At 38.0% G+C, this 14,606-nt stretch overlaps 1 protein-coding gene across 18 annotated transcripts in view; it reads left to right on the top strand.

Moving 5' to 3' along the window:
* The window catches only part of BPTF (bromodomain PHD finger transcription factor), a 133,218-nt gene that overhangs the window by 72,003 nt on the left and 46,609 nt on the right, over positions 1-14,606 (top strand). For all 18 annotated transcript variants that reach the window (XM_061392389.1, XM_061392385.1, XM_061392383.1 and 15 more), the window contains 6 exons: positions 651-838; positions 2,337-2,692; positions 3,834-3,965; positions 11,983-12,112; positions 12,524-12,662; positions 14,403-14,582. In XM_061392389.1, the coding sequence (XP_061248373.1) occupies positions 651-838; positions 2,337-2,692; positions 3,834-3,965; positions 11,983-12,112; positions 12,524-12,662; positions 14,403-14,582 (1,125 nt within the window). The remainder of the gene's footprint in view (positions 1-650; positions 839-2,336; positions 2,693-3,833; positions 3,966-11,982; positions 12,113-12,523; positions 12,663-14,402; positions 14,583-14,606) is intronic.

Genomic DNA, 14,606 nt, shown 5'->3' with positions numbered 1-14,606 from the left:
ATAGGAATTTTCAGCTGAAGTGAGATTCATGGAAAAGCAGAAGTTGCTCCTTGGCAGTTAAATCCATCACTTTAAAAAATTGATGTTATGAAAATATGAGAGGCCTTTACTATATTTAAAAAAAATTAATGCAGTTGATTTTCACATGTACATTGTCTGCAAACACAAATAATTACCTAGATTCCTTAGGAGAACATGCACTTTATGTTTATAAGCTTTAAAAAGTTAGGTATTTGAACAGATTTTCAGTGGAAATCTTTCTAAAATTAATTATATCCTTTTAATACAGAAATCCACATTGAATATATAAGGCAATATTTTATCAGTTTGCATTTCGAGTTATGTTTGTTCCTTGTTAACCTGTAGCAGCCCTTCCCCTTTTCTGGTAGATGACCTTTACAACAGATGACCGGGCATATTTGAATTTTCTGTAAAATAATGACTCACAGTGAAGTTCTGACATACTTTCTTTGGAGTAAAACTTTGAAGAACTAATCCATTTGCTTTGGGTATTCAAGGACTTTTTCTGTTTGTTTTCTGGATCTTAGTTGTCTACCAGATAGAATATTTGGATTAGTAAAGTATTATTACTTGTTACATATAGTCTACTTACTATTAGCAATTACTTTGGGCTTTTTGTTTGATAACAGGTGATTTCAAATCAGAGAAGTCTAATGGGGAAATAAGTGAGTCTCCTGGAGGAGGAAGAGGAGCATCTGGTTCAACTCGGATTATCACCAGGTTACGGAACCCAGACAGCAAACTGAGTCAGCTGAAGAGCCAACAGGTGGCCGCTGCAGCCCATGAAGCAAATAAATTATTTAAGGAGGGGAAAGAGGTGTGTTCTTTCTGTTTAAAACAAACATCTCTGGAATGTGAAATAATTTTTAAAATAGAAGCAGGATGTTTGTAGACATATACTTTTGAACTGTATTTTCCTGACTTCGAGAGTGTAGTGTGTAGGAAGATTAAAAGTGTTAGGTTTATATTATGATAAATGTACACCCCAGTTTCAATCCATGCCTAGAAATGCTGGACATGGATAGTATACTTTCTTATATACGGTTAGTTTTATTGTATGCAATTCTAAAGAGATAGAGGCTTCTTTTTCACATGTGGGAACAGGTAGGCTCTTTGTGGGCTTTATTAAAGGTCTGATGCTCAGATCTGACTGGAGTCACTTTAGGTGAACCTGCCACTAAAGGATGGGACTTGACCTCTTGACAGCAGACAGTAGTGTGTAGAACATCATCTTAACCCTGATTCTGAATAAAAAAATTGAAGCTAAGACTCAGTATTTCTGTCCCCCAGCCAGCCATGGTGATTGAATAAGAGTCACAGTTGTGTCTTTCAGATTTGAGAATTATTTGCAGGGTAGATATTTGCAAGAATATGCAGTGTTTTTAACATCATAGAAAAGGCTTTAAAGCAGAGGTTTTCAGGCTACTTTTTCACTCTAACCCTCAGTAGGACATTTTTCATAGCCCAGTGTGCACATACGTGCTCAGTTGTGTCCAGCTCTTTACGACACCACGGACTGTAGCCCACCAGGCCCCTCTGTCAGTGGGTTTGTTCTGGAAAGAATACTAGAGTGGGTTGCCATTTCCTCCTCCTTTAGGGATTGAACCTGTGTCTCCTGCATTGCGGGTAGGTTCTTTACCGCTGAGCCACTGGGGAAGCCCTTAGCAACCTAGTACATATATTTAAAAGTTTCCTGAAATAGTATTTTACCTTACTGTGTGGGAAGCACTCTAGTATTTTCTTTTCTAGTCTATTGTATTATAGTTCATTTTTTTTAAAGCTGGATAAGGCCCACTATTGATTTCACAGGCCACTAAAGGATTGGAATCAACTATTTGAAACACTGTTTTCATATATCTATGGGCTCTTATCTAAAGCTGGAATGATAAAAGGAACAGAATAAAATACATTTTTAGGTGTGTACTTTGGAGGGGAATAGTACATGTAATGCCCTCATGCTTAAGCCTAACCCCTGTGTATTGTAAGCTTGAGATAATGACTGTTGAATGATTTATATATCACACATTGGATTTCAGGTGTATACTTGAGATATATAAAAGCACTTACTAATGTCTAACATATAACAGGCACTTTAATAAAGCTTAATTTTTTTTCTTTTTGCAGGCACATCTTGGTTGTTTAATGATAAATAATTAGCTTTCGCTTATAACTGAGCTTTTAACTTCAAAAGTGCAGTCATAAGATGTATTTTAACTTACTTTGAATGATAAATTAAAAACTGTTGAAAGACAATTGATCAGATTTATTATACATTTGACACAAATAATGGAGTCTTTTTTTATTTTCTTGGCCAGGTACTGGTAGTTAACTCTCAAGGAGAAATTTCACGGTTGAGCACCAAAAAGGAAGTGGTCATGAAGGGAAACATCAACAATTATTTCAAGTTGGGTCAAGAGGGGAAGTATCGCGTCTACCACAATCAGTACTCCACCAATTCATTTGCTTTGAATAAGCATCAGCACAGAGAAGACCATGATAAGAGAAGACATCTTGCACATAAATTCTGCCTGACTCCAGCTGGAGAGTTCAAATGGAATGGTTCTGTCCATGGGTCCAAAGTTCTTACTATATCTACCCTGAGACTGACTATCACCCAGTTGGAAAACAATATCCCTTCCTCCTTTCTTCATCCCAATTGGGCTTCGCACAGGTAAAGGAAACTAAGGTTTGTTTATTGCTGTGAATATAGTAAGTATTTATAAAATGATTATTGCAGTTGCACACTTTAAACTGTCATTTAAAAATATGTTTATATTAAAATTTTAAATAAATATTAAAAAATTTGGCTGCTCCAGGTCTTTACTGCAGCATGCAGCATCTTTAGTCCTGGCATGTAGGGTCTAGTTCCCTGACCAGGGATAGAACTCAGGCCCCTTGGATTGCGAGCGTAGAGCCTTGGCTGCTGGGCCACTAGGGAAATCCCTAAGCTGTCAGTATTAGTGAATTGAATGACATCAGTTTAGTCAGCAAAACACTGAGGATGTTAGGAATATGAGTGTACTTCTGTAGTTACTGAACCGAGACTTCCCTGGCAGTCCACTGGTTAAGACTCCATGCTTCTAAGGGCATGGGTTCAGTCCCTGGTCAGGGATCTATCCTGCATACCGTGTGGTATGACCAATAAATTGATTAATTAATTGATTAATTTAAAATATAAAGTTAATGAACCAACACTGACATTTGGAAGATTTCTGGAAAGCAGTCTTTATTCCTGGAACCAAATGGAGTCCCAACAAAGTTGGGACATCATAGAAAGTGTAAGGATTCGGAGGACTAACTGGCCTCTGAGATTCCTCCAGTGTTCAAAATCTGTGATTCTGTGAGGTAGAAACTCCAGTAGTAGTGTGTTTTGTACTTGATTAGCCTAGAGACATACGCCTCATATATATGCTTAGTCACTCAGTCATGTCTGACTCTCTGTGGCCCCATGGACTGTAGTCTGCCAGTCTCCTCTGTCATGGGATTTCCCAGGCGAAAATACTGGAGTGGTTAGTCACTCCCTTCTCCAGAGGATCTTCCCAACCAGGGATTGAACCCAAGTCTCCTGCATTGCAGGCAGATTGTTTACCGGCTGAGCCACCAGGGGCTCCCCTGGATGAGCCCATGGACAAAGGAGCCTGGAAGGCTACAGTCCATGGGGTCACAAAGACTTGGACATGACTGAGCGACTAACACTTTGACATGCCTTATAAGGTAAAGTTGTCATAAATTACAACTCTGGTGCTTTTAATTTAAAGATCAACAAGATGACATTTTGTTTTTTCCTTTTTTTCCCCACTTCTGAAATATAGGGCAAATTGGATCAAGGCTGTTCAGATGTGTAGCAAACCCAGAGAATTTGCATTGGCTTTAGCTATTCTGGAGTGTGCAGTTAAGCCCGTTGTGATGCTGCCAATATGGCGGGAATCTTTAGGACATACCAGGTAAGTGAATCCTGAGCCTTATGAATAATGTGTTATACCCCCTTTTGGAGTATTAGTCTATTAATAATGAAAGTCAGTGTCTTTAAAAAGCCATATTAAAGATTTAACTAATCTTGACCACAAAGAGTCGAACACAACTGAGTGACTGAACAACCTTGACCTCATTTTTCTCCTCTCTAAGGTATAACCCTGAATGAATATTAGTTCTTATTTATGATATAGGATTGTAATGAAGATCAGAAGAGATCAGGTATATACAAATGAAAAATATTTTCTAAAGTAAAAAAAACATCTTTAGGGACTTTACTGGTGGGCCAGTGGTTTAAGACTGTGCTTCCCCTGCAGGGAATTAAGATCCTGCATGCTGTAAGGCACGGCCAAAACAAAAAAGAAACTAAAAAAGCAACATCAAGTGAAAGCACTTTTATTGAATAGGAAGAGTGCTCATGTTTTTTGAATATTTATTCTGGAATGTGCTGGAGATCTGATATATTTAGAAACGAGTATTTGGCCCAACATAATGTAGCTCCTAAGTAGTCCAAGAGTTACGTGACTTTAGCACCTGGTTAACAAAAAGGATAACTATTGTGACGTAACTCTACTTTGCAGCTCGAATGGATTTATTTTGTAACTTTAATTTTTAAAAGTTCTTATTATAAAAATAATATAAGCTTACAGTGAAAACCATAAATTATTATTTAATGTGATAAGTAAGACTGCTTCTGAAGAACTACGGATGGAGGTTCGTGACATTGTACAGGAGGCACTAATCAAGACCATCCCAAAGAAAAAGAAATGCACAAGGGCAAAATGGCTGTCTAAGGAGGCCTTACAAATAGCTGTGAGAAGAAGAGAAGTGAAAGGCAAAGGAGAAAAGGAAAGATATACCCATTTGAATGCAGAGTTCCAAAGAATAGCAAGGAGAGATAAGAAAGCCTTCCTCATGGATCAGTGCAAAGAAATAGAGGAAAACAATAGAATGGGAAAGACTAGAGATCTCTTCAAGAAAATTAGGGATACCAAGGGAACATTTCATGCAAAGATGGGCACAATAAAGTACAGAAATGGTATGGATTTAACAGAAGCAGAAGATATTAAGAAGAGGTGGCAAGAATACACAGAAGAACTATACAAAAGAGATCTTAATGTCTCAGATAACCATGATGGTGTGATCACTCACCTAGAGCCAGACATACTGGAATGTGAAGTCACGTGGGCCTTAGGAAGCATCACTAGGAACAAAGCTAGTGGAGGTGATGAAATTCCAGTTGAGCTATTTTAAATCCTGAAAGATGATGCTGTGAAAGTGCTGCACTCAGTATGCCAGCAAATCTGGAAAACTCAGCAGTGGCCACAGCATTGGAAAAGGTCAGTTTTCATTCCAATCCCAAAGAAAGGCAATGCCAAAGAATGCTCAAACTACCGCACAATTGCACTCATCTCACACGCTAGCAAAGTAATGCTCAAAATTCTCCAAGCCAGGCTTCAGCAATACGTAAACTGTGAACTTCCAGGTGTTCAAGCTGGTTTTAGAAAAGGCAGAGGAACCAGAGATCAAATTGCCAACATCCGCTGGATCATGGAAAAAGCAAGAGAGTTCCAGAAAAACATCTATTTCTGTTTTATTGACTATGCCAAAGCCTTTGACTGTGTGGATCACAACAGACTGTGGAAAATTCCTCAAGAGATGGGAATACCAGACCACCTTACCTGCCTCCTGAGAAGTCTGTATGCAAGTCAGGAAGCAACAGTTAGAACTAGACATGGAACAACAGACTGGTTCCAGATCGAGAAAGGAGTACGTCAAGGCTATATTGTCACCCTGCTTATTTAACTTATATACAGAGTACATCATGAGAAATGCTAGGCTGGATGAAGCACAAGCTGGAATCAAGATTGCTGGGAGAGATATCAATAATCTCAGATATGCAGATGATACCACCCTTATAGCAGAAAGCGAGGAAGAACTGAAGAGCCTCTTAATGAAAGTGAGAGAGGACAGTTAAAAAGTTGGTTTAAAACTCAGCATTCAGAAAACTAAGATCATGGCCTCTGGTCCCATCACTTCATGGCAAATAGATGGGAAACAGTGACAGACTTTATTTTCTTGGCTCCAAAATCACTGCAGATGGTGACTGCAGCCATGAAATTAAAAGACGCTTGATCCTTAGAGGAAAAGTTATAACCAACCTAGATAGCATATTAAAAAGCAGAGACATTATTTTGCCAACAAAGGTCCGTCTAGTCAAAGGTGTGATTTTTCCAGTAGTCATGTATGGATGTGAGAGTTGAACTATAAAGAAAGCTGAGTACAAAGAATTGATACTTTTCAACTGTGGTGTTGGAGAAGACTCTTGAAGAGTCTCCTGGACTGCAAGGCGATCCAACCCGTCCATCCTAAAGGAAATTAGTCCTGAATATTCATTGATGGACTGATGCTGAAGCTGGAGCTCCAATACTTTGGCCACCTAATGTGAAGAACTGACTCATTGGAAAAGACCCTGATGCTGGGAAGGATTGAAGGCGGGAGGAGAAGGGGATGACAGAGGATGAGTTGGTTGGATGGCATCACCGACTCGATGGACCTGAGTTTGAGCAATCTCCGGGAGTTGGTGATGGACAGGGAAGCCTGGTGTGCTCCAGTCCATGGGGTCGCAGAGAGACACCACGGACTGAACTAAAGACTCCTCCTGCCTTCCCTGCCCCTTTGAGCCCACTCCAAAGATATAATGCTATACTTTTAAAAATATATATTTTGTGTTGCTTTTTACAGCTGTGTTTTACCTTATAATGAAAAATTTTAAAGAAAAGTAAGTATGCCTGCTAAATATTTTTTATCTGTCAAAGGTCGCTGTAAGTTTTTTGTAGTCTTCCCCACTCCTCCCCCGCCAACCTGTAATCTTACAGATACTTTTTTCCCTCTCTCCTTTCTCCCTCCTATTTTGAATGTAATTGCTGCTCCTGATATAAGCTTATACAAATGGAATGGACTTAAATTCTTCCTAGGATTAAAAATAACTTAGATACTATTACAGTTTACTAATCTTTATGAGATTATCAGGAATAAAAAAAAAGGGAGAGGTCAAAGGACAAATAACCAATATCAAGAACATTTCTGATTCTCTGTCACTGATACTGGTGATTTCAAACCTTCAGAGTCCACTGACATAGCACTCAGGCTTCCTACATCTGTAGAGAAAGCATCCTGTTGAACGCCTTGTTTTGGGTGGGAAAAGGGTTGAGAAGGAGGAGTTCCACAGGTCTCAGCCATTGGACGTAGGGCAGAGGCCATGCTTTTAGGCACGAAAAGAATTTCTGGTTCAGTTTGAAGGATATCACTGTGCCTATCAGAGTAAGGATTTGGGCAGGACCAGATGATTTCATAAGAAAGTTTTTCAAATTTTAGGAAAACAGGTAATTCTATTTAAATTGTTCCATATGGAAAAAAGGAAATCTTGTGCATTAGTTCTGTCGGTATTATAACTTGATAAATAGGCAAATAGTTAAATGGAAAAGTAAGATCCTGTCTCATTTATTAATATTTACCATTGATTAATAATTAATAGCAAATAGAAGTATATGCAGGAAATCTTAAAGCATTAGGAAATATACTCGGGAGTAAATTAAAAGAATAATAAATCATGACAAAATTGACTTCCTGTAGGCATGGAATGTTTGTCTGTTTTTAGGAGATTATTAATACCATGTTATCTTAAGAAGTCAGGGAAAACTTTGATTTTCTCTTTAGATGTCAGGAGGGTATTTGTTTATTAAGAAGATATGAGTTCATTATTAATTCTTGTGTTAAGTATTAAAAAATACTCAAGTAACTAGAGATAGATGAGTAATTACCCCCACCCACCCTGTTTGGTTGTAAAGATACATTTCAAACCAAACCATCATTTTTTTTATGGAACTCTTGAAGTTTTCCCATTAACATTTAGGTGGAACAAAACAAGAGAATCCCCACTGTTACTGTTAACTTTTCCTAAAAGTATTAGTTAATGCAGTTTGCCAAGAGAAGTAAAACATATAGGTAAATGTAGGGATAGTTATTTAAGTTGGTTTAATTATATACCTAATTGACTGCAAAACTGTAAAACAATATGAAAATTAAATAAGGTGGCCCCTATACTCTACAATAGGATTTATATGTACGAATAGTAACCATGAGAAAAATACAGTGAGAGTTCTGAGTTAAAATAACAAATTAAAAAGTCCATTTAGTTTTGTTGCCTACTGAACTCCACCATAGCTATGGCAAAGGGATTTTTTTTCAAAGCATAAACCAATAGGGACAAGGGAAACCACAGAGAATGCAGTGCCGTGTAGCTGTGGAAGCAGTATTGCAGGTGAACAAGGGGTACCCTAACCAAGAAAGGCAGATCCCAAGTCAGTGGGGGAGAACTGAGAATTTTCACCAGTCACACTACAGAACCCTTGAAAGGCACGGAAGCAGCAAGTGCAGAGCAGTCTGCTTTCTGGGCAGTGCAGCTGTTTACACCCGGTCCTGCCGGGTTCCCTGAGTGTGGAGTGTCTTCTAGCCCTTGCTGATGGCCCCACCCTGTGATTGCACCACAAGAAGCTCTTAACTTGTGAAGTGTGACCTGGAGACAAGATTATTTTTTCCTGGGGTGCTTTTTTTAATAATGACAACATTGCTCTTGCTCATGCAGCTGGTTTTATTCTTGCCTACTGGGTTTTCAGGACACACATGTAGGTGCTTGTGAAACTATGAAGAAAAACAAGGAAATGATAGCACAGCACAGAAGTCAGCATAATGCCTGCCTGGGGTGGGACATTGTAGCTTAGGATGTAGTCGTTGTTGACAAGGGTATGTTTCTTAACCTGGTTATAGTTTCCGTGTTTTTAAAGATTATAATGAAGAAAATATCCAGCAATAACACAATATCTCAAACCAGGAATAAATTTAATTCAGGGCATGTGAAGAAATCATTTATATATATATATGTATATATATAAAGGCTACCTTGGGACTTCCTCAGCAGTCCAGCAGTTAGGACTTCACACTTCCATGGTGGGTTCAGTCCCTGGTTGGGGAACTGGGATCCACATGCCACACGGTGGCAGCACCCCCTCCCCTCAGCGCCTCCCCCACCAGAAAGAAAAGATATAAAGGATATAATTTGAGTAAATGGAAAGAAACATCATATGCTTCCATGCAGTATACTAATTATGCTAATTTAATCTATCAAAATTAATTTTCGTTTGCAATGTGAATAGTTTTCCGTTTGGAGGGTAAGGGAGACTTGACCAAAATGATGCTAGTATTTCCTCTAGAAAACTTAATGTGTAAGAAAAGGAAAACAGGTGTTACAGAAAAAGGATTAGATATTTAGAATGTGTTTTGAAGCTACAATAGTCAAAATACTTTGTCCTAGAGAAAAAGTAGAGCAATGGAATCAAACAGAGAATCCAAAAATAAACCGAAACACACATGGAAATCTACTGTGATAACTTTTCCTGTCAGACAAGGAAGGAGGGTGTGTGTGGGGAAAATACCATCCAAATTCCTGCTTCAGCAAAAACATTCATCAGACAAATGAGGATTAAAAAGAAAAACAACATACTGTTAAAAACAGTAACAGAAAGCTTAAAAAGAGAGCATGGATTAATTTATATTTTTGTTGTGATACTTTCTTTTCAAACAGATATAAAACCCAGATGCCATAGATGAGTAAAGTGGATATATGTATTTAAAATTCTCAGTGGAAAAATAATATAATCAAACTCAAAAGACAGCTGAGACATTGAGGAAAAATATTTGCACCACAAATGGAAACTTTCCTTTAAAATGAAAAAGACCTTTTTTATAAATGAAATATCCATAACCGACAAGACATAGGATTTGAACAGGCATTTGGCAGCAAAATAAATGTGAAAGGCTAGTAGACATTTAAAAAAAAAGGGGGTTACTTCTCTCATAATTAAATGTAAATAAAAAACAATGGGACAGTATTTCTTCTCTCTCCGTTGGGCTAATTAGAAATTTGGTACTGACTTGAGTGAAGGTATGGGAAAGCAGGGTGACTAGAGTTGATGGCGACGTGAAGTGTGTAATTCTGCAGAGCAATTGGGCACTGTCAGCATTTTAAATACAATACTCTTTGGACTCAGCCATCCTACCAGTGGGAAACATGTTTACTAAGAAATAGGAAGACAGACGCAGCAAAGCCCCATGGACATGGGGAATGGAGTGAGGCTCATTCCGCACTTGGTGGCCCGGGGTCTCTGTGAACCGCGGACGTATGGAGGAAGCCCCTGTGCCCAGTGTGCCCCCCAGTGTGGAGCAGCCTGTGGCGGCTCAGACTACCAGCCTCCAGGGGTTTGATTCCTGGGGCCACCAGGCTGCCAGCAGTAGCCAGGATTTCTGCCCAACCACGCAGAAGTGAACCCCTTCATAGCTCACCTTTCTTGCTGCTTTTTCCCATAAGGATTGTCTCAGAGGTGTTGAGAACAATAGAAACTGCTCTGGTAGAGGGAAATAGTAGGTTAGCTACAATACTACCTCACTGGCCTGGCATCCCCAGCAAAGAAAAGCGTTTGTCTTTGGTGATGAAGATGGACCTGTTCCTCCCATGAACACCAAGACCACAGGCTGAGTGCCAGGCTTAGCTGTGTGTTCCCAGAGTGTCAGTGCACTGGTGTTCTCCCCAGACAGTGCTTCCTTTCTGGCCACCATCTGTGAAGATGGCTCAGTCACTGTGCCATACCTGGCCTTTCATAGGAGTTTAAAGCTGAGCCCACAAAATCCCTGTTGAGAAATGCTGCTTGCTTGTGGCTCAGTCACTCCTGTAGTCTGGAAAGCTGAGGCTGTCTGGTTTTCCACCAAGCTGTGCCTACAGAGCTTGCCCCACTCCCTGGTTCCAGGAGTGGCTGCAAATCTATGGTATTTGAGACTAAGTTAGTCCCTGGTGAGAATTTCCTCCCTTTCCTCTTCTCCTGTCATTTGTGAGAGAATGAAGAACCCTTGCTATACTAGTTGTGTGCAGTTAACAGATTCTAGGGTCCTGTAGTTATAGGGACATGAAACTTGTTTCAAAGTGGAGATAGAAGGATTTTGGTGGAAGGATGGAGAAATAAAAAAGAATTAAATCCCCTCTTACATCTTTGTAGCACCTACCGCTCCCCCAGTTAACAAAAGAGCTCTTTCTTCTTTCCATATAGCTGTGCATTTGAAATTATCTACTTCTGGGTAGGGTATGATAAAAGCAGTTCTTCTACCACTAGGGCTTTTAGAGACAGGAGCTCCTTTGTAGATTTTGGTTAATGTTCTTTTTTATGGAAAATACTCCCATTCACAGAAATCTAGTGTAATCAACTTAAAACCTCACCACAGACACACCCATCTCCTTACAGATAGGTGCAGTGGTATCTGATTTCCTGCCTGAAAAAAAGAGCATGGTCTATGCTGTACGCCTAATGATTATTGCCTGATTAATGTGGTCCTTCCTGCCCAACCCTTCCAGTCACCCAAAAGCAGGGTCCCTGTCTCTCTGCTAGTAGGAAGCCTAAATTCTATGTTAGTGGACCCTGTGAAGGCGCTACAGCCCCAAATGCTAAATAGAAATATTGGTTGATAAAAGTTTTGGGGCTTGTTGATCTTTTTGGGGGGAGGCAAGAAGATAATGTATCTTAGGGTTTGGAAAGATCTATGCAGTTTTCCATTGATTAAAAACTGTGTAATTGTATTTATAATATAACATCCTTTGTGTGATTATAATGTTGGTATATGCATGAAATAAATTATAAATGAGTTATTTCTTATGGAGAGGCATATGGGAAGGACAGCAAGTTTTATTTTTGCCTTTTTGTACTGTTTGATTTTCTACTATTACATAATTGTATATCTGCTTATTTTTGTGACTTTTCCGTTTTCCGGGTTGTGGAATTACAGTTAGTCATTCTTTGCTTTTACCTTCCTAATCTTCAGTACTGTATTTTTATCTTTTTACTTTTTAAATGTAATTCTGTCTTTCTATTCATACATTCTTAGGTTACATAGAATGACATCAATTGAAAGAGAAGAAAAGGAGAAAGTCAAAAAAAAGGAGAAAAAACAAGAAGAGGAAGAAACAATGCAACAAGCTACATGGGTAAAATACACATTTCCAGTTAAACATCAGGTAATTTTTAGTATGATGTTATTTAAAAGTGTTAGCCATTTCTGAGACTTTGATTCTGTGACTTTGAATACTTAGTAATTTTATTTTACTTTTGATACACTCTTAATTAACATAGTTTGAATGAAGTAAATCTAGCAATTTTATAAGCATAGGTTTTTATTAGTAAAATGTATGTGAGTCATCAGACCAATTTGTAGAAATTGTTATAAAATGTAAAATTGTTTTTTACATTTTTTTGTATCAGACAGGAATATTTAAGTTTCTTCAGAAATCTTTGATTCTGGGTGAAAATAAAATTGGCAAATTAATTTGCCTGACTGTTGATTTTATTTGGTAAAAATATGTAAAACCACATGTGCTTTATAAAACATTTTCATTCTTGTTTAATCAGCATGTTTTTATTTACACCAGGTTTGGAAACAAAAAGGAGAGGAATACCGAGTAACAGGATACGGTGGTTGGAGCTGGATTAGTAAAACTCATGTTTATAGGTTTGTTCCTAAATTGCCAGGCAATACCAATGTGCATTACAGAAAGTCAGTAGAAGGAGGTAAGTAACTGAAGCTGTTTTCCTGCATAATTTTTTCTGATCCACATTCTTACAAATTTGTAGTATATTGACAATATTTTGGATAAAAGTTTTTCTGAAATTCTTTCTAGAATGTGTAAAATTACTAATGTAGTTTAACAAGCTGTCATTTTTAAAATTACCTTTATTCACAGGATTTTGATACTTAGGATTCTAGCTTAAAAAGGTGAGAGAATAGAACTTGTTGAAAGAAAGAAGACCTCAGCTACTTAATTGTCTTTCTAAAATCTTAAATTCAATACTACTTAACTTCTTGAGGAATCAAATATCTGGTGACTTCAGCATTGTAACATAGAACCAAACCAGAAAGAAAGCAGTAGAGGCTTCCATAACACTGTCACGTAAAGGAGATATTAATTCAGTTTATGCCATTGGCTGATGACTTCAGAATTTAGAATCACAGAACTCTAGAGGTAAACTGTCCTTTTAGGAGACCATGTATTTTGAAACTCATGTTACATGAACAAATTATTTCATGAAGATGTTAAGGGACGTACTGACGCTCACACAGATGAAGAGTAATCGAATCCTGGCTAAAACCTGTGTCTCCTGGCTTCCGTTCCCCTTTCTGCACTCTACCTTGTCAAGTCTCCTTTGTTATCTAAGTGATTTTCAAAAGCAGATCTGTTCACTCTGCAGTATAATTTGCTGATTTATGGTGTGGTACGATTTTTGTTCGGGAAACCTGTGTTGTAGGCCAAATAAGTACACGCTTAGCTAACTGATTTGGCTTACTTGTGAATGGTTCTTGTGAAACCTAGACTGGTAGATTTTTGTAACTATTAAAGTTGTCATTGAACTACCTTTAGTAGATGCTCAATAACTATTTGCTAAATAGAAATATTAAGTATTCACTTACTTATCTGATTATATTCGAGCTAAATGTCCATTATAATAAATTCCAAAAGATTGATTTTTTATTATCATTTCATTGCTCTAGTTACTGTGTAGCAGTTAGAATTATGGAGAGCTTTTAATTGTGTCTGACCTGCTTTGTCCTATGTAGTAAAATCCAGATTATTGATATACAAAACATTTAGGCTTTTGCAAATTTATTTTGTATCCAATTTCCTTAGCATGGGGTTTTCTATTGTCTTAATGCTGGGCCTTTATCCAGCCAGCAGGTGCCATGTTGGTCTTGGAGCATCTTTTGAGTCTTTTCCTCCCTAATCAGTTGTCAGCAGGGGAAAAAACTTGTAGTAAATCAGATCCAAACAAGGCCACACTTTGCATTTGTTTTTTTCTCTTTTCAGTGACACAGACTTAAATATTCTTAACCTGGGAGTCCATAGATAAACTTCAATTCTATCTAAGAATCCATTGAAATTTATTAACAAAAGCTTCTGTATGTACTTTTTCCCTAGATAGGGAATCATAGCTTTATCCAGTTCTAATATGGTTCTGTAATACAAACTATGTTAGAAACCACTGATGCAGACTTTCTGGGGTCAGTGAAGAGAGCGAAATAGTGTCCTACGTGAAGATTCCTGACGTGCGTCTCAAGTGTAGTCTTTACTTCTATGGTTTAAGTCAGCTCAGCATGTAAGAAAGTATGTAGTATATTCAATTTTCGTTTTGTGAATTAAAAATAAGGTATAAATTGCTGGAATATACTTCATAATTTCCACTAAAGTAGGTGTATTAAAGTAAATTGCTAACATTTGACATACTTGTAATTACTATGTACTTGGTTCTTTTTAGTTAAAAATAACATGGATGAAAATATGGATGAATCGGATAGAAGGAAAAGTCCACGAAGCCCAAAAAAGATAAAAACAGAGCCTGATTCTGAGAAAGGCGAGGTAAAAGACTCTGATGCTGCAAAAGGAGCAGACCAAAGTGAAATGGACATTTCAAAGGTTACTGAGAAGAAGGATCAAGGTAAGGAGAGTCAAGTGTGGAGGG

The sequence above is a fragment of the Bos javanicus genome, chromosome 19 (genome assembly GCF_032452875.1).
Source record: "Bos javanicus breed banteng chromosome 19, ARS-OSU_banteng_1.0, whole genome shotgun sequence".
Taxonomy (NCBI): Eukaryota; Metazoa; Chordata; class Mammalia; order Artiodactyla; family Bovidae; genus Bos; species Bos javanicus.
This window is presented reverse-complemented; position numbering and strand designations above follow the sequence as displayed.